Here is a 20,261-nt window from a genome sequence, read left to right as displayed (position 1 = left end):
GACCCAAGCTCCTTCTGCTGCATCCCTGCCTTGGACACTCCCAAGCTTTTTACTGGAAGCAACTGGGGCAACAGTCCATGTCTGCTCTGTAGCTAGCCCCAAGATGAGAAAACCAGGAGCAGCACAAATTGGACAAGGGAAATAATGGGAAACAATGTGCTGACCCCACATCCAACACCTCTAGAATGACACCCATTGCTGCCAAAAACCCAGAGAGATGGAAACACCCCTGGCATTTTGTAGGCAGGTCCTGGCAGGAGCTCTTCTTTTCCCTGTCAGATAGGAGACAGACAGCCAAAGAAGTACTGCACGATTAGTGGTTTTATGACATAGAAAAATTGATGACAAAGTCCTTCAGTAAAGAACATGTGATCAGTCCTTGCTTACCAGTGATAGAGGAAACAGCAGCTCCTGAGCATGTAAACACCCGGCTGCTGGCAGGACGAGGACCATGGTGGCACATGCCAGCTGCTTGTGCTGGGAGCACAGAGTCTGGCACAGCAGAGAGCAGAGCCAAGCCCTGAAGTGAGCTCCTGGATACAGTCATATGAGCAACTGCAGGGCCAGGGTGACTTGCGCTGGCTTACACCCTGCAGCTGGTATCAAACTGTAACACCCTAAAGGGAACAGCCAAGCAGTCAGTGCTGACTTATTTACCCACCAAGAGGAGATGAACACTGGGTCGTGTAACTAAATTGCTACCGCGAGCTGGGCTAACTGCTTCAAAGTCAGTTCAGCTACATCTCTGCTCTACCTGCAGCCAGTTTGGGAAATGTGATGTAAGGGGCCCCAGGGGGAACAGGCAGGAAGGTGGAGAGATGAGATATGTGTTTCCCCCCCCCCCAGATCCTAAGTGGTATTTCAAGGTCTCACTAAAATGTTGAATTAGCTGTAATCTCTTCCAGATTTAATTGCTGCATTCAGACAAGCAGGACAGGCAACCTTGTCCTCCTGCATTCCAGTTTTCCCCCTGAGCAGAAAGATGGGCTTCATGTCAGCAAAGCAGCTGAGATTCCCCCATTTTGGGGGAGGGGAGTGCAGGTCTATTTCCATTATATGTCACTGTCATCTTCTGTCACTGCATCCGTGCGAGATGTTGTCATGGTGTTGACTATCACTTCTGCAGCTGGGAGTGATGAGCTCTCTGAGGCAAAGGACACTCCCAGACCTCTGTGGTGATAGTCCTTGTCATAATCTTCTTCCTCCTCCTCCTCATTGTTCTGCAGATCTTGGTCACTGTCATCATCACCATCTGCTGCATTGTCCTCAATCACTGCAACCCTCTCTCCAGCATCTGGATCCACATCGGTCTTAAACCACACAGCTTTGTAACCATCATCTGCCACATGCCTGTCTGTCTTGAGGATAGACTTCACTTCTTTCTCATGCTCAGTCTCTTCTTCCACTTCTTCCTCTTTCTCTTCCTGGTCAAAGATGATGGTGGAAGCTATAGAAGCCTTTGGGAGGCTATCAATTTCTTTTGCTTTGGAAGAGGGCAAGGGAAGTGCTGGCTGCTCTAGCACATGTGTCGTTGACTGGACACTGCCGTTTTCTGAAGTCTCATGCTGTTTGGTGCTCACATCTGGGTGTTCATCTGGCTTGTAAGATTCGTTGTGGTAACCCCCAGAGATTTCCCTGGAGAACTACAGGAGAGACACCTTGTGATTGTAGTGAAAGGGAAAGAAATGGGGCGGGGGGGGAGGTGCGGGAAGAGGCGGCTGAAGCGACGGAGCTGCTGCTCAGGAAAGCTTCAGCTTGTTTTGCAGTTAGACCTATTTGAAGCCTGGGAAAGACAGCTCCCTAGAACAGCTATTTTTATTGACTCCATTTCTGGATTTTTTTTCAGATAAGCATGGGCATGACCAGCAATGTATACTGATTTGTACCCATCCATTTGAGGTATTACTCTGGAATGGGATTTACCTCACTCAGGGTGAAGGACTGTTGTTACTCACTTGAGCTATGTGCTCTGGACTCATGTTGTAGTCAGTGGAGTCAAGGCTCCTGACGGTCCCATCCTAAGGCAGAGACCAACATCTGGTCAGACGAATTACACCCTAAACTTCAAAGTAACCAGTCCGCCAGGGACTTGAGAGACCCAAAAGTAAATAGCTCAGGTGCAGACAATGGTCTAAGCCCAGGCTTTAGGATAGGATATGAAGGGGCCTTTCTCTCCTTTGACTATAGGAGGAGGATGAACAGTGGTTTATGCCACAGACACATGTTTTTCAGAGGCTACCTCTGATATGTGTCATGTTCATCCTAGATTTTGTGCTCCATGGAGCTGTGGTTGTCTCCTTACCATGTCTGCTCGTCATCTACCATACAGCTCCAGCCTCAGGGGGCAGAAAAGAACAGCAGCAAACACCACCAAAGCAATGCTACCTTTGCAAACATGGTCTCAGGAGTGATTTATCACCCTCACACAAACATGTGTAGTATTTGGACAGCCCATCCACACTTTAAAACCTCCTCAGATCCCACTTTCTAACTCTAAGAAATTCAGGTACAAACAAGGCACTTACCTTTTTCCTTATCATGTATTTGACTCGTTTTCCATACTGTTTGTATGTCATCACTCCAAGGAAGACTAAGGCAATTAATAGCAGTGCTGCTAATGTACCACCTAAGATAGCCATATCCTGAGCACTGTGTATCTTATCAGAGGAGGTTACAGCTACAAGAAAAACAAACCAGTGTTACAAAGACTAAAAATGGCAGCTAGCTTTTTTAACACAACACTTCATTGTGGAAGAAGCTCCAACCAATTTTTGAAGGGCAAAGAAGCATCCTGTGCTGCAGAATGTGACAGTGATATATTTAATGTCACAGAAGGCCATTTGTTTGCTGTCCTAAAAGCAGAGTTGGTTTTTTTTAAGGTGACCACTCACAGAATATTATAACTTCCAATAAGTTACATGAAGTGGAAATAGCATCCATTTACAGGACAATGACTTTTACCCCATGATTTAACTAAGCTAATATATACATGACTATATTAGGCAAGCAGGTGTTACATGGGGTAAAGCAAGGTAAGTAAGTCTTTTACTTTCCCACTTCACCCATTTATACCAGAATGCAAAAAATGAGGTATGTTTGTACATATGTGTGTGAAAATGCAAAGGTTCCTTTAATCTGGAACATCACCTCTGATACTGATGAGCACATTAAAATAAGAAATAAAAAAGCATAATAGGAAATAGGAAAAACTTTAGAAGGTCCCCAGGACAGGAAACTCTTTCCTGCCCTTTTGTAGCTGTAGTAATATACGCCAGCCTTCTCAGGAGCAGTTTATGCTTTCAACCACTGGTCAGTGTAAGCATATTTGTATAGAAACCAACATTATAGTGGAAAGACAGTAACTTCCTCAGGGTTAATCAGCTTTGCTTGTTGTTGTTGGGATTCTTTATATTTAAGTTTTCCAGCTTTATTCTGTAGTGTAAATTAGTCTCTTTGAAGTTTAATGATTAATGAAATACAGTTTTGTTCTCCTGCTGACCTGTTTATGAGAACAGACTTTAAGTATTCCCTCCGCATTTGATTGTGCCCTCAGTTTATCATTAATACATTGGTGAGTGTTTAGGGTGTCAGTGAATTTTTGCTTCTTTTAACCATGTCTCCTAGGGAGCCACAGGCCACAGAGCTGATGTGAAACTCCACCACCCTTAACTCCTGTGCTGTGCAGCATGCAGTGCCTCTGCGAAAGCTAGCTCAGCTTGGTGGAATGACTCACCTTGAGATCCATGTGAGCTGGCTCTGGCACTGGTGTCTCAGAAACCAGAGGCCAATGTACAATTACCACTTCCCAGGAGAGTGTATTAAAAATGACTCTAGTTTCTCCCTGGATATTGGAACGCTCAGTAAAGCACTCTCCAACCTGTTGCATGCACATTCCTTAACACCACCTCTTAAAGTTGAGGGTTAAATATCCTACAGATTTGCCAGGCAAATGGTAATCTCACCTCTCTTTAGGCCATTCCTGGGTGCTGGCTATAGTATAGAATAAAGCACAATTCCCCTCATAGGCTCTGAGCCATTCAGTGTAATTTCAATCTACTTTTTTTGCATAGTCACCAGCAACATTATTTTGTGTGGTTTAAATACCAAGGGCAACATTTAAAAGTTGCATAGAAGTGTTGGTACATCTGTTTGGAGTGTTTGCAGCTCTGTGTACTGACACCTGAACTAGCTTTCTGCTGAGCTGGACTGTGCCCTTAAATTGGGTTTAGGTGGGTTTTATGCAGCCAATGTTTTTAGCTGTGAAGTGACACTACCTTTAGGGAATCCAAATTTACATCCAAGAGTCCACTTTTTTTCCCTCCAGACATCCCCATGATGGTGGTGATAAGAGGGTGAAATAATGGAAGAGCCCAGCTGGGAACTTCAAGCACACATCATCATGTAGAAACCAATGGAGTCTGGGCGTTATCTGCCTATCCTGATGTGAAAATGCATGATATTGGTTCATCTTAATCCAAAGCATAAGAACTTTCATAAGCTTCAAATCTAACTAATTTTATAAGACCTATTTAAGAGCCATTTCTAAGAAGTATGGAAGTGTAAGCTATTTTTACATCAACAAAGCCAAACGATAACTGGAGGGTTATGTATGTAGCCTCATGTCTATCTTATTTCTCATGGGTCTTTTCTCCTGGTAAGACCTTAATATCTTGGAGTATAAGAACTTGACCCAACCTGAGTAGAAAATTCCTTGGCTCATGAGGAAGCCTGGTTTTGTGGAGGTGTGCCAACTTCTGTCTGCTCTGCATAAGACAGGAAATAATGTTGCAGTTTTCTCTATTTTTGGCTAAAAAGGAGCAATGATGTATGGAGGTGTCAGGGCAACCCCCCTTTGCCATGGTAAGACATCCTGGGTTATATCTGACCCACAAAACAACAGGAAGAAACCCCAGATTTAGCTTTGGAATAACAAGAAAAGACACTATAATACACAGCACTACTTAAAGTCTCAGGAGGCTGTTTGTGGCATGTGGTGACCACATCATAAGGATGTTGTTTGAGTGTTTTCTCCCTTATAGACACCATAGAACCTCCTATAGGTATGGTGTTGGCCTCAGCCAAGGTCCACAGACTTCAGTGGGTGACCTGTCATTGCCAGTTTGCCCACAGAAATACAAAAGTCTCCCCAGTCATCTCCACAAAGCAGAAAAAAGACACCCAGCCTACCTGCAGCAAGGATGACCTCCACCACGATTACAGTGCTCGCCTCCTGCAGGCTCACCATATCTTTTCCAACAGCCTATGTGAACATGGGAAAGAGATAGCTTAGGAACTTCCTAGATCTCCAGCTCACTCTCAAGGTATGTGGTGGGCCCTTTGTGGACAAAGTACCCTGTCCATATCCTCACCACATCCTCACAATAGCCCTGCATCGTAGCTGGACATTCTGATCACAGAGGAAGAGGAGCTCTGAAGATTCCCTGTCCTGGGCCAGAACCAGGTGCATCATTTGTGTACAGATCATTTTTGTGCATCTTTGCAGCACAGAGCTGTACACAGATAATGAGGAAGTGTGGGGCAGGCAGCGCAGCAGCATGTGTTGGCACCTCTCTGCCCTGCCCGGGTAGCTAAAACAATGCTGGAGTCAAGCTGGTTCAGATAGAGCCACAGGGCATGGCATTGTGCTAGGCAAGTCTTAGGGAGCCAGTTGTCACTGGCAGGAAGATGGACAAAGTGAACATCTAGCTTCTTAGAAAATCTAAAGTTACTAACTGCTTCCTTCAACCTAAGCAAAAAAATCTTGATTTACCAAAGGATTTCCAAGTTTGGGGCTGTAGCCTTGAGAGCTGGGGTATATGCCAGCAATCATACCCTACCCACACATACACATCAATGTCCTACCCACTTGCTCACCCTCCTTTTTTTTTTAGTCAGAATCAGAATGTGGGAGAGAACCTCCTAAAATCTCCCTCGTTGACTTTTTGCTTGTCTCCAATGGTATTTTCCACAGGACTGGAGAAACAATTTTACAGCTAGCACCAGATATAGCCTGTATCGCACAGAGTAAATTTGCTATCACTTCTCCTTCCATCCCTATACATTTATGATGCAAATGGTTGGGACGAGGACTGTCCTTTCACTATATCCCTTACCTAATGGAATTCCACCCTTGGTGCTTCTCTACTAGAGACTACCCCTTCCTTCCACGACCCTGGCAAGATAATGGAGAAAGTTGCCCTACCTCGATGGTTACAGTTCCTGGTGACTGCAGCATCACATTTGTCAGGATGAGTCCATCTTTGGTTGCGATGAAATCGGTGCTGTTTTTTATGTAGTACTCAATGTTTGGGTTGACTTTCTGAAAAGCCAGAAAAGTGAATGATTAAACCACACCATTTGTGCTTTGCATGCATCTTGATAACAACACATTGGCAGGACTTGTCAAATACATCTGAAGTATGAGCAGGTATATAGTGCAATAAATAAATCTGGACTGAGGAGGTGAGAAAGGTTGAAGTCAAGTGTGTTCACCCTGTTGCTCGGAGTTCAAGAATGTATCCTAAAAGTGTTGCCTCCAAAAAAATCCCAAGTCTTACCCAGCTTGTGTTGGTATCTTTAGTATTTGCCCAAGCAAAACACATCTATGCAAGGGACCTTGTAAATTTGATCAGTTCTGCCTTTAATACAGTGCCAAAGGGGAATGTACATAGAGAATAATACTTGTGCTGAAGTCTGCACAATTTTTTCCTTTCTGTCTAGGCTGTTATTCCTCTACTAGGTCCCCAGTCTTGTTATGGAAGCCTTGGCATCAATAAAACTAGCACTTTTTTCTTAATAGGGTGGGATGGGAATGGCTGGTCAGTAAATCTCTTCCCCTTTCCTTCTCCCAGTACATTGTTCAAGAATGGCTCTCTCAAAATGAGTCCTTACAGGGAGAAGGTTAAAAATTTCCAGCCCGGGACTGCAGGTCCTTGCTAGTCTGCTGTCTTTGGACTGGCTCCTCTTCCCAGGCCTGTCCACAAATAGCTCTCCTCGACCTGGCAGAGAAAGGACACCTCTGCCTGGGATCCTGCCACCCCAAACTCTTCAAGGAAACTCTTCACCCAGCCCTAGTTCAGATCAGGACCCATTCACAGTATTTGCTAACCCTGGGCTTTACCGAGGATGCTGTTTTGCAGTGGATCAGCTCATCTACATAGATCTGGGTGGGACTGGTTTTTGGAAGAGAGGAGTCCAGCAGCTTCTCTGCATTACATTACACTATAAGTGGTTCTGATCTATTTGGAATTTCCAGGGAAATATAATATGGAACACTAGAGGAAGACGTGTTTGCCTCTCCCCACCTCCCCTTCCTCACGTTTTCTGATCCTGCTTTAAGCCTGAAGCAGTAAAAAAGAATGCAGTGCATTTGCAGTTTCTTACATTAGGGAAATCATCATCCGCTGCTGTTATCATCAGGGGGCTTGAAGTATCACCAGTGTGGAAGACAAAGCTTCTTGGGGCCAGACCAACAAATACAGTCCCGTAGTAGATCCTGCTCTCAAAGAACGGTGGATAATCACTTTTATTGATGACCTTAATCTCTACACTGACTATGGAGTATTTCTGTATGTTGTTGACCTGGGTGGCCTGGAGAGAAAGAGAGAGAGAGGGAGAGAGTTGCTAGCCTTTTCCTATTAATGATGAGACATAAAAGAATAGGCTTGGTCTGAAGCCCATTGCAACCCATGGGGTTCTTTCCATCACTTTCAGTGAGCTTTGAGCCAGGCCTGTCACAGGGGGCCTTATGGTTTGGAGTCCTTGTGTTTCAGCTTGCTTCTGCTCTTGGCCCTCCACACAGTCTTGGTCTAGCCCCAAAGTCTAGGTATGAACCTCCATAAGGGCCACGTCTGGACAAAATGCCATGCTCCAATACAAAGCAGTGAGATTCCAGCACCAGCAGGCAGAGTCTACTCATCTTTGTGGGTGTTTGGATCAGTTCAGTTACTGCCTGGCTATGTATGTGCTGGGAGCGCTTTTCAACTCCTTCCTTTTCTCTTGAGCTGTAGCCAAAAGAAGAGCTCTTCTCTAGGGTTGATTAACTACTGTAACACAAGCTCTAGTCATGCCTAAAAAAAGCCTTCCAGTTATGCTCCTCCATACTTCCAGCTCAGTAGGATATCCCCATTCAGTTAATTTGCTTTGATGTTGCAACCCACAGATAAGGGAAAATGCCTCTTAAATTCTGCAAGAGCTTTGCATGTAAGTTTGTATAAGACACTGGTCAAATACTAGGCCCTTCCGAAAGAAAGGGTGTAACTGAGTTAGCTTTAATTACTCATTTAATTGATTCCTGTCACATCAAGACTGCTGCTTCCTGGCTTGTTGTCTGCAATGTCATCAGACTTACCATGACTTGCAATAGGTACGAGTCTGGGGAAGTTGCTACTTTGTTCATAGTTAGATTCCCTGTGTCTGCATCCACTGAGAAGACATTGTCTGTATTCCCTAAAGAAAATGGAAAGACCAGTCAATCATCAGATACCTTCATAAAGTGACCCGGAGTTCGTTGACTCATTTTTTCACATCTTAGTGACAATACACCCAGGGCATAATACTGTTTGTTTTCCTTGCCTGCCTGGCTGCTCCAAGGGCTGGAAGTGCTGGCCAGGGATTCAGAAGGACCCAACAGACAAAAAGCATCGAGATGTGTGTGAACCCAACTAGATGAGGTAGGACAGCAAAGGTTTGCCTTTCCAGTGCCTAGGCCCAGGTATAGCCAGCTTAAATTCTGCTAAATGCCTAGAGCCTAGAGACCCTGGTGCAATTTGAGGCCTGAAGGTCTCCAATTCTCTAACCCTAACCTGAACCCAAACCCTAACTGAACCCAAACTGCACTTCAGGAGAGATAAGGGAAAGATTATTCCTATTTTAAAGGCAAGAAACCAATCCACAAAGAATAGTTGCGTGGGGAATTGTCTAGAATAGCTCTAGGCATCTAAAGGGAAGACATCTCTACCTGACCTTGTTACCTATATTGTGAAGAGAAAATGGCATCTCAATGCATGATTTATTCAACTTACTGTGAACATTGGCCTCAACGTGAGCTGCATTCTGCTCTGGAAATGCTTATTTCTCTCTACTGACTACAAAAGGAGCCTAGACACAGACACCTTCTTGTATCGATGTAGGGGTAGAAATCAGCTTTCTACACCTCTAATCTGTGTTTAAATCATAAAAACATCTATGTTGGATATATGTTAAAATATAAGCAAAATTTTTAATTCTCTTCCACAGTCTGAGACACTGTGGGCTGTATTTAGACAAGGACCCCCTAGTCTGAGGTTCCCTACTGACTGTGGGGGAGGGAGGCAACACTACATCCAAAATGCCAGTGGATTTTAAGGTTCTTTAATGTATTTATTATCAGGAGGATATTCACAGATGTGGTGCCATGTGGCATAGGTGAAGGGAGATGAACAAGTGATCACTCCACCTGACCAATATGATCTACCTTTGCCTTGATAGTTATTCAAAACCCCACTATTGTTTAAAAAAAAAGAAAAAAAAAATCCTTTGAATCAAATAAATGGCCCAGTCAATGATTGGGCAATCAGTTGACTGTGTTCAAGTCATCTTTTTGAAATCAAGACTAAAACAGGGCATATTAGATAGTGGCAATGTGCTGGGGAATAAAAACATAATTCTTGGCAATGAATGAAAATTATGCTGATGATGTGGGAATTTCAGGTTCAGCTCAAAGACTGAATGAAAGTGGTGTGACCAGACTGGCAAAATCAAGTCTAAAAGCTTAAAGATAAAAGATGTCGCACCTCCCAAAAAATCAAAGTCCTTCTGAAACAGATTTCATTGAGATTGGTTTGTGGGACTGTAATTCTCTTTTTCTTCCTCTCTGTACCGTCTGTTCCTTCTACTTAATCCACAGTGTTCTGTGGATCTAGTTATGTTTCTGTGGCAGAAATAAGAGGGGCAAATCCCCAGGTCCTCAACTCTCCAGTGCCATGGAGGGTATCTCCTCTTGGCAGATAATGTAGGGGACATATGAGCAATGCATTTTGTGGAAGGTGAAAACTTCTACTCACCACCAACAATACTGTACACGATTTTTTCATTTAAAGTGTAGTCAGGATCAATAGCATAGATAGGCCCCGGCTCTAGGATGAGTGGTTCTGTCTGCAGTAACAAGGCAAAGCATTACATACCAGACTACAGCACCAAATTAGCATTTGCAGCATTCTCCCATCCCAGCATGGCTCTGGTGGTTTTGTCTGGGCAGAATGGCATTTATTGCTGGTAGATGGTTGTAACAGGGCAGAGGTGAGACAGCCTAGAGCAAAGGTTTTTCCAGCTCTCACCTATCCTGTGATGTGCTGAAGGAACAAGGACAAGCAGTGCTGCTTGGGGTGGGGGAACCTCCACTTTTCAGGATGATGAAGGCTCCCTGTCATGCTGAATCATCTGCATTTATGACTGGAGATCAGCATGAGCTCATGGAAGTTATTAGGCATTACCCACTGGGAATAGCATCTGGATATTGTTTGAAAATAGCATCAAGGATACTGTTTGATCACGCCTTCTTACCGACATCTCAGAGATATTGATCCTCCCAGTATAGGGGCTGCTGATGCAAATGTTATTTTCCATGTTAATGAAGGTACAGGGTAGGAACCAGGGTGATTTGGTGTCAGCTTGTTCAATAAATATGTTTATTGTTACGGTAGCTGTGTTGGTGGTGTCGATGCTGCCTACAGGCCTGTCCTGTACCCAAAGGCAAAGCATATTCGTGAGATGCAAGTTTTATTACCAAAAGAAGAACCCATCTGCAAAAGCCAGTGGCCCAGGGTCTTTTACCTGTTGCAACTCCATTCTGTCTAAGGCTTAGCATTTTATGTGAGATTAGCTAAAGCAGTGAATTATCTCATTCTGCTGACAAAGGTGGACTGAATGCAAGTCTGTCACTGTGTAATTATGGAGGGTGGAAGGCTGCTCCAAATTCACCAACCCCAGCATCCACCCTCCCTCCTGCCATCTCAGAGATCTCCCATTCAGACTTACCCTTCAGCTAAGAAAGACTGGGGCAAATAAGGCATTTTGTTCCTTCTAAAGAACTTACCCTTGCATACAAGACCAACGTCGTAAATTTAAATTTCTCATAGTCCAAAGTTTTTTGTAAATAAATTTCTGGGCTATTAACTCCTTTTATGGCAAAATAACCATCTGTGCCCTGGCAGGGGGAAAAGGAAAAACTCTACTAGCAGACTCAATCACAGACATGTTCAAAATACTGCTCATTGCTGTGTTTGTCATCCCAATCAGACCTTTAATCCTGGGGACCTGGTCGGGGTGGGGGCAGAGGGGGCACGGGGGCAGTGTGAGAATGCCAGCTCTGTTTAATCTTTGGTATTGCACACTGGAGTTGCCTAGCTTGTCAGAAAGGTTTGTTCATGTTCCTGTGAGTTTCCTTCTCCAAGATCCCCTGCTTTGCCTGCCTACTTGCTCAGCAGGTACTGGATGAAATCTTTTACCTTGTTTATTTCCTACACTCAACAGGTTGCCAACAATCCTTGATTCTGGGTCCATGACAGCCAAGCAATCTTACATGCATGCACAAACCAGATCAAAGATGACTCAGCCTATGAGAGCTGGCAAGATCACTTGCCTTAGCCTAGCACAGCTGAACTTTGGAAGCAACTGTAAAGACAAATTGAAACAATATACATTGCATTTTACGCTATAACCTTTGGCACTTGCTTTGGTTCTCCTTTAATCTTATGTCTTGACTAGAATTCCTCTGAATTTCTAAATTCCTCTGGATTTACACCAATGTGAGTGCAAAGTCTGGTCCCAGAGGTGAAATTCAAAAACTCGTGGTTTCTGTTCACAACCCTTAAAATCCCTGGGGTTATGGAGGTAATGGAGGCAGAATGTCAGACACTGCCTGCTTACTGCACAATGCTTTTTAAAAATGTAAATATACATTTTGTTTTTCTCTTGAAGTTTTTTGGTTTTTTTTTTAATTTCTAGCAGGCCCTTGTACTCTAGGCTGGTATCAGTTTAACTGTGCATACAATTCATTTCACATGTTATCAAGCAAACCCCTTAAAAGCAAACAAACTAAGGCACTAAACTGGGACCTGGGGAAAGTGGAGTCTGCCTTTGGCTTTGACGAAGACTTTTTGTGTGATCTTGGGCAGCTCATGTTACCTCCACTCTGCATGGACACTGTTGGCAAACAGGACAATAACTCCTTCGTTCCCTATCCAACTCAGCACAATTCTGAACTCTGTGAGGTACAAAGGTCTCTCCTGATATGTTTACTGACCATCCCAACAAGACTCCCCTGGATCATACAGCTCAGAATATCCCAGATGAAAGTTTAATCTGTACAGTGTAATAAAAGTGTGAGCAGTAAAAGAATTCAATACCTGCAATGTTGATTGCTCTGTTCTGCTAACCAAACCAATGTTTGGTTTTTGCAAAAGATGTACCTCTTCCAGAAACTGTCAGAGAACTAAATGCAATACAGTGACCTTAGCCTCAAAGTTGGGGCTCTTCTGAATTAAACACAAAGATTTCTCCAGAGCTACCATTTTTTCCCCAAAGATCAAAGATGCTCACCGGCACTATTGTTGTGAGTTCGTAAGAGATGGTGTCCAAGTCAGCATCACTAGCGCTTAAATCTTCACGGGCTACAATGGTTGCATTCACTTTTGTATCCTGAAACAAAGTTGTTGTGGTTACTGTCTCTGTGAAATGGGCTGAAGACTTCTCCCTGCTAACCATTCCTTAGTCCCACAGCACTGGGTGACCCAGTGCCCTCTTCACTTCCATAAAATGCTTACCTCAGGAACAACTTCAGTGAGATTCGTTTGCTTAAACACTGGGCTGTTATCGTTCATGTTGAGAATGGTCACAAGAATTTCCAAAGAATCTCTCTGCAGAAAGGGTAAAGCAAGAGAATCAAAGACAAAGTAAGACTGTTAGGGGCTGATCCTGATTTGCAGAGTGACCGAAGGGGATGGTGTAAGGAGCACAGCTGGATGGGGGCTGGATGGGGCTGAGGTTTGCAGGCAGCCCACAGTGTGGAGGGGGTGTTGTGGGTTTGTTCCCACCCCATCCCCATTCACAGGGCCTTGGGTACTCTCTCCTTGACTGTGAGAAGAATATGTATGTCCACAAAGAAAAGGACATCTCCTCATCCCAGTCTGTGGACTAGGAAGAGCAGAGGGAAGTATGTGCTGCCCTGCAGTACCTTGTAACAGGGCTGAGTGTTTGGAAGAGCACTCACCTGCCCAGCAGCGTTCTGACAAATCAGGTACACCAGCAACAAGGTGTCTTTCTGTATGCAAAAACAAAACCCCAGCCATTGTAGAAACAAGCCAAAATGTACTAACTCTTTTAAAGTAAATGAGACAAATACATGCATTGCTGAATCAGAAATGCTGCTGGGTTTTAGCTTGTTTTCAGGCATATCTAACTTTTCCTTTCTTTCCTTTACAGCTATCCATCAGCGCTAGGATCTTGTTTATGAGGGAGTCAAAGCAGACTGATCTTCCAGCTTCTCTCCCTGTGATTCCTGTAATATGTTGGCAGAGCTCATCGGCCATTTTCTCACACTTTAGGTAAATTCACCCAGAGATTTCTTTTTAAATTGAATGAAACAGAAATGTACCACACAGCAAGTACAGTGTCGCCTGCAGGGTGTTAACTATCTGCTGTTGTTCGCTCAAATAAGTGTGGCTTTTTACATTAGGGGAAAGGCAGCTTAAGGATGTTTGTGGCTGTGTACAGAGCACTCCAGTAAGGTAAAATAATTTAGCAGCAACCTAACTGAACACACTGACCTTTTATACTGCCTTTATGCCTCACACAAGATCACCTCACTGCTCAGAACTGTGTTTTCTACAGGCAAATGGGGATCATTTTACATAAGTCCTGGAGAGCTCTGAACACTACAGTTGTCACATTTTTGGTTTTAAAACTTTCCCTTGCTTTAATTGATACAGACTCATTGAAGGAAGGTGACAGTAGGCATACCATGCATCCCCCTCCTCCCTATACTCTGCTTGTGGAAGGGCTGACCTCTCAAGCAGTGAACCCAAACCTCCCAAGCAGTGAACCCAAACCTCCCAAGCAGTGAACCCAAACCCAACTGAAATAGGTTTATTTTTCAAAGTTATTTCCTAGATCCTTTAGAAACAGGATACAAATCCCTGGAAGCCCAAGACCCCAGGTTGAAACTCATTGCATCCCAGCATTATCCATCTCATCCTTACAGCCTGCTAGCTGAAGGCTTACCTCATAGTCCACGCTTTGGTTCAGCTGCAGCTCAGACCCCCGTATAGTGAAAAAACTGGCATCAGGGGAATTAGGATCAATCATTACAATGAAGTCTGGTTCCACGTGGATTGTGGTCACCACGTAGCCAGGAGGGTTATTTTCATAAATTCTTGGTTGTCTATTATTGACAGAACATCCTGGAAAAACATACAAATGAGACACAAAATTGCCCAGGGATTCACATTGTGACAGAGTTGGGTGAGACCTGAGATGCCTCTGGTTACCATTGGAGAGAAGGTTGTTGAACAAAGCTGTCTCAGAGTAGGAGTGTAAAAATCTCCTGCCTATAACAGTGCAACCTGCTGCCACGGGGGTTACTCCTCTGTGGTCATGGACCTCCTGCAAGAGCTTACCTTGTTGCTGTGCTGAAACATGTGTTATGAAGGACAGAAGAAAAAGCACAGAAGTGAGGAGCCAGTGAGAGCGAGCCATGGTGAGCTGTGAGTTGTTGAAAAAATCCGTTTCTGATTAAGCTGATACTCTTCTTTCCCTGTTTCTCCCAGTTCCGCCTTCTGCGTTCACTGTTTCATGAACGCAAAAAGCATTGGCTGGCTGGAGTGGATTGCTGCAGTTCAACCTTTGCCTCTTTGCCTCATTGGATGACTTATTGAAAGATATTTTCCAGTCATGGAACACGATAATGCATAAATTCCTGTTTCTCCTTTGTTCCTGGGTCTTTCCTATCCTAAACTCTCTGTAGCAACAAGGATATATTTGAAACATTTCAGAATTCAGAGCCAAGCCCCCTGAGATGAGATGAGCATGAGCATGAGCATGAGCATGAGCATGAGCATGAAGGAGGACAAGGGCTGACACTTGGGAAGCTGTTTGTATACTCCAGCCTCTCCCAGTGGGGAGGAAGTGGGCAAGTTTATGTTTCTGATGGGCCAGAGATAGAGTCTGGTTCGGTCAGATAATTTCCTGGAAAAAGGCATAATGATGCTACTATATCCCCTACATCTTATTTATTTTAGCCAGGCTTTTTCTGCATGGCCCACATTCCCTTTTGTAACAGGTTTTCTTCTCCAGCCCATGACTTATGGTTTCTCTCCTCTAATTGCCATCTGTCATGTTGTTCCTGAAAAAGAGATTTAAAAAAAAAAATTTAAAAAGCCAGCTCTCAAATGTCTTATCTTTATTTCTGGAAAAGGCAAAGGTTTCAGTGAAGACAGAGCCATCTTGGCTGCTCTTTTGTTTGGACGGTAAAAGAAGGAGCTAGGCCCTGTGTAAGTCCTTGGGTTGAGTTAATCAGTTACGTTTCTGAGACAATCTTGTTATTCCCAGCCCCCCTACAGTACCCTTGCAAGGTGAGCAGAGTGGATCCAGAGACAGCAACTGGGCTCAGCTGCAGCCCAGTGATTGCCCAGAAGGGACAACGCATGTCTCCTTCTACCAGTGGCCTGCAGTAGCTCTTTGCAGGGATGCTCCCCAGAATCTCCATCCAGGCTCCAATTATTTACATCTCAGCAGCTTCCTGAAGCCTCAATAGCATGCTATTCTGCTGTCTTGTCCTGTCTTTTTCTGAGTAAATTTTTCCAAGCCAAATATCATGTGGCAAGGCATTTGGCCACTTGTGCAAAGAAACACCTTTTTTTTCAACTTGCTCATTGTACAGGAAGGAGGAAAAAGGGGACAGTTGCTCTCACTGCTCCTTTTAAAATTCCATTTGATTTCAGAAAGTTCCCAGATGCTGCATTTTAGCTAGATGGCTGTTAGTGGCTTAACAAAATACAGGCTGTCAACACTCCTTCCAAAAGTCCTCCAAGAGGTCTCTTTCCTAGCAGCGATTTCCTATGGACCAAAACAAACAAATGCTAAGGTCTGTGAGAACCCTTTCATTCATTCAGCATTTCAGCATCACAGTATGGGAATGGGTGCTTAGATGAACATTTGAGAGTGACTAGCTTCTTTGCAGCTGTCAGGTACATCATAAATGGTGAAAACTGATGATGCAGGATGGACTGAGCAGTTCTGCGGTAGGCACACATGATTGCAGATGAAGATACCTTATTTTAGAGCTGCTCTTCAAAATCTGTTGCTTTTACAGGAAAGATAGAGTTGCTGTTCTATCAGAGGAGGGAATCTGCCAGGCAACATGGTGCAGGGATAACATGTAAACCTCATTAAATGGTGGGAACAAATTCCTCCTTTTGAAGCTTTGTCTTTAGGGGCTATGAGAAAGCCGGGCCCGTAAATACAGGGGCAGAATGGAGTGAAAACAATATTTATGGTGTGTATCTATGTTGCGTAGCTCTCAGTACATTTCTTTGCAATAAAATCTAGCACCTGGCTAAGTTTCTACTAAATGGAGGCCTTGATGCTGGCGTCTTTGTACCATTGGATTTGTGGATTGTGAGCAGTGCTGAGTCCCAGCCACAGAAGATGCAGCCAGCGAATCCATCTAGTCCCAACATGCCTCGTGTGGGGGAAGCCTGGCAAAATACTTCTCCCCCCAACCCTGCATTTCTAATGGTCCAACACCTAGTAATGGTACCACCCTTACTACTGTTTCCCAAAGAGCAGCCAAAGCACAGGCGTAGCTAACAAATCTTTATTTGACTTCAGAAGCAGGCAGCCAGATGCTAACACAAAGTGGAAGTGATGTGCTTCGTTCAGGCTCCATCTACTGACAGCAGTTCACACTGACATATATTTCACTCTTGATAATCTAAGAGGTTTTATTGGGTTTTGGCTGCTTTCCAGAATTTTTTTTATTTGGTGATCTCAGGAGTTTTTCCTCAGCAAATCCAATAGCTTCCCTGTTTATTTTCAAAGCTATATACATGCAAAGCTGTCTCCTTGGCTGTTTCTTTCCCTTCAACTTCAGTCGAAACTGTCTGTATCTTCCTTCATGTCTGTAACCAGCTGCTTAGAGATCGGGCAAACATACTGGCTGGTAATTGCAGCAGCTTCCCTGGCGTGACTCTCTGAGTGGCTGTTGGAAGGGAAAAAATGAGTGATAGCTTGTTATTCCTGGGGGCACAGACTGCAGTAAGTGTGACAAGGCTACCTTGTAAAATTCATCAAAAAGATGACTCCAAGGAGCAGATCATGATAGACAGACCCAGATCATGGCTGTCTGCAGCCAGGCACTCCACAAATGCACAGGCAAGCCTGTTAGTGTTATCATCCCCATTTATTCTAGGCAATGTGGACAAGAGGTACTAAAGGCCAGCTTATTCCTCCTAATTTTAGTGATTTAACAGTGAGATGTCTAATTGAAAGTGGCTGGTCACTAGGAAGAGACAAAGTCCAGATGCTAGGACAGCCCATCCTGAGGTGTGTGTTTGAATCAATAACTGAATCAAGACAGGGTAGCAAAGGCTTTCTATTTTAACTGTTAGATCAGGTTTCTTAATGGGATGAACAATTGTTTCAGTCCAGGATAACAACTCTTTGATTAGAAAAAGATATTCTTTCATTTCCCTGAGGTTTATTATTTTTAATAACTGGCTTTTATATGGCACTTCTTAGCTGTAAATCTCAGTGCCAGCCTTCCTTTAGGTAAGGCAAAATGGAGTGCCGGGTGGGCTTGGCACGTAGAAATAGAGATTACCGTGAATGTAGGCATGGAAATCAATTGAGATTGCACACAGCCACATTGCACCTTGCAGTTAGACTAAAGCATTTGCTTTTCTAGCTCTGCAAACCACCCCTGGGAGTGTGGTTGCTGGCAGAGTGACAGGAGGTACAAAACTGTGTGATGGAGGGCTGCAATTCTGCAACGACAGCCCCTGAGACAATGCCTCACAAGCTGGTGGGGAATGAGGCAGAAGTGATTTTAAAATATGGTCAATTTAATAAATCTTCCACCCTTCCCCTTTTTAAGGATATTTTTGAGGATATTAGCTGAGCCCTTCTGATCTGCTACTTTACATCAGACTTCTGTGCTTGTGGCAAAACCTGGGAATTTACAAGTTACTAAAAGTCCTCTTTTGGCTTCAACACTGTGGTGATCAGGGCCATAGAGGTGACAAATCTGTCCCACCTACCTGGTGTTTAGAAAGCTCTGGTACAACCACATAAAGCAAAGTTCTTCATGGCTGTTTTCTTCCACACTCCCCTGCACATCTGTGTAGACTGGTCCTGAAGAGCTGATTAAGAAAAAGAAAATTAATGATAATTTAAAAAAAAAACAAACAAGTAGTGTAACCACCACAGCTGTAAAGCAGCACTGCTGTCTGGAAGGCAGGTTCACCCCACCACCGACCTGCCCCATGGTCCGTGCTCTGTTAACCTGCTGACTGTCACCATAGCTGTGCAGAAAGAAAAACAAGTATCCTCTTCAAATCAGGCTCAGATGCTTCCTGGCTGGCAAAGGGACAGGCTTTAATATGCACTTGCACTCTGCCTCATTACCCAGTACCAGCATGTCCTTCTGCCCAGGGATATATACCTTTTTCCAGCATTTGGAAATTAAAAACCCACTGCATCTGCCAGGATTTTGTTAGTGGTGCATGCCCCAGAAAATATCAAATCACCCTGAACAGATGGGAAGGAATCAATGTGCTATGTCTCTGCCTTGAAGAATGGACCAAGCTTGAAGGAAACCTCTCCAGGCAATGTTGTCCCTTCATAACATACCAGCAGCTGTTGTGAGTTGTATCACAGTGCACCACATATTGTAACTGATGATGTGCTCATATACGTGGCTTCAGTGGGAGCTAGTGGCCCCATATTTTGGCTGGATGAGCGACCCCATATGGGCCATATATATGATTATGTCTAAAGCCTGGCCAGTTTGGCAGTCAGAGCCATGGGTGGGGGCTATGAAACCCAAGTCTTCCTCATTCTGTTACAGAGCCCATTTATCTACAGTTTCTCAGGTGCTTTATTTGAAGTAGGTAAATCATCTGCAACTTTCCCCAAAAGGCTGAATCAAAATGCAAACAAAAAATCCCAGGCTGTAATCTGATGTAAAGTTTTGTGTCCTATGGATTAAGCTTGAAATGCATATGCAATAGATAATGTTGTTTTATGCTTAGAAATGGCCTCAGTGAGAAGGTTTGTGAACTGCTCTGCCTGCTGGGACAGGCAGGGCAGGCTGATGGGATATCTCTACTCTTGCACAGCAGCTTCAGGCACAGCCTAGTGGGAGGAGACCAAGCCCCAGCCCACTTGCCCTTGTCTCAAGTTTTCCAAACCACTGGTCATGCCACCCCACTTTCCCTGGAGCTGAGACCTGTCTCCCTGCAGCCTGCATGGCCCAAGCTGCCTTCCCATTCCCCAGGAAGCAGAGCTCTTACCTGCGCTTGCGGCCCATGAGATTTTGAATGAATTTCTGAACCTGAGCATTTCCTCTCATCTTGCTGTATTCACTGGTGAACAGTCCATCTGAATGCCTCTGGGACCTGCGTCAGGGAAAATACAGTACAAAGGCTGCTCCTCCCAGCCATGTGATGTAGACTTATCACAAGATACAGAAATTTCTCTCTTCCCACTATCAAGGAGCCCTTTATCCCTCCCCTTCTCCTCTTCTGTCTCCGTTCATCTTGGGCATCTTCTGGATGAGACCAGTGCTCAGGCTGGCTCTGGAGCTGGAGACAGCTCAGCCCCATGGGCATGCACCTCATTGCTGGGATGCCATATCCTGCTGGAGACTTCCATGCCCCAGAAGGGTGGCTTTGGCTGGTCCTTACCTCTCCTTGAGGCCCATCAGGTGTTTGACTAGCTGCTGCACATAGGCATTGCCATTCATCTTGCTGAGCTCACTGTGGAAGATCCCATCAGCATGTCTCTCAGTCCTGGGAGGTCAGAAGAGAAAAAAGAGGTGAAAAGGCATGGGTTTAAGACCAGAGAACAACAACCATTTAAAACTGCTCCCTCAAGGAAAGAGGGTCCCAAAGAAAGACGGGCAAGAATTTGTGCTAGTTTGGCAAAGTTTCACCAAAAAAAGGGCAAATCTTATTGGTGTTTAAAAGACATATCTTTGTTCACCACCACACAGAAAAACTACCTGC

The 20,261-nt window shown here is 44.3% G+C and overlaps 1 protein-coding gene across 1 annotated transcript; it reads right to left on the bottom strand.

The window, feature by feature from the left end:
* Positions 1 to 269: 269 nt before the first annotated feature.
* Positions 270 to 15,023, bottom strand: CDHR5 (cadherin related family member 5). Its single transcript, XM_052811294.1, has 13 exons — positions 14,260 to 15,023; positions 13,250 to 13,300; positions 12,804 to 12,896; positions 12,580 to 12,678; positions 11,075 to 11,185; positions 10,543 to 10,719; positions 10,044 to 10,134; positions 8,351 to 8,448; positions 7,384 to 7,590; positions 6,203 to 6,319; positions 5,188 to 5,260; positions 2,526 to 2,677; positions 270 to 1,643 (listed from the first exon to the last, which is right to left on the bottom strand). Exons 1-13 carry the CDS (start codon positions 14,731 to 14,733, stop codon positions 1,053 to 1,055), a joined length of 2,334 nt encoding a protein of 777 aa, XP_052667254.1. The 5' UTR covers positions 14,734 to 15,023; the 3' UTR covers positions 270 to 1,052.
* Positions 15,024 to 20,261: the final 5,238 nt, after the last annotated feature.

This window comes from Harpia harpyja, chromosome 16 (genome assembly GCF_026419915.1).
Source record: "Harpia harpyja isolate bHarHar1 chromosome 16, bHarHar1 primary haplotype, whole genome shotgun sequence".
Lineage (NCBI taxonomy): Eukaryota > Metazoa > Chordata > Aves > Accipitriformes > Accipitridae > Harpia > Harpia harpyja.
Note: the sequence above shows the minus strand (reverse complement) of the source record. Positions and strands in the feature narration are given on the sequence as shown.

What these genes read in the sequence shown, in the direction of transcription:
- CDHR5 (XM_052811294.1), bottom strand. Translation starts at nt 14,733, where the DNA reads ATGGCTCGCTCTCACTGGCTCCTCACTTCTGTGCTTTTTCTTCTGTCC. An exon ending in AACTCACAACAATAGTGCCG is followed by an intron (nt 11,186 to 12,579) that starts GTGAGCATCTTT and finishes TCCCCCTGCCAG; the next exon opens with GGCACAGATGGTTATTTTGC. An exon ending in CGTGTACAGTATTGTTGGTG is followed by an intron (nt 8,449 to 10,043) that starts GTGAGTAGAAGT and finishes CATTTTCTTTAG; the next exon opens with GGAATACAGACAATGTCTTC.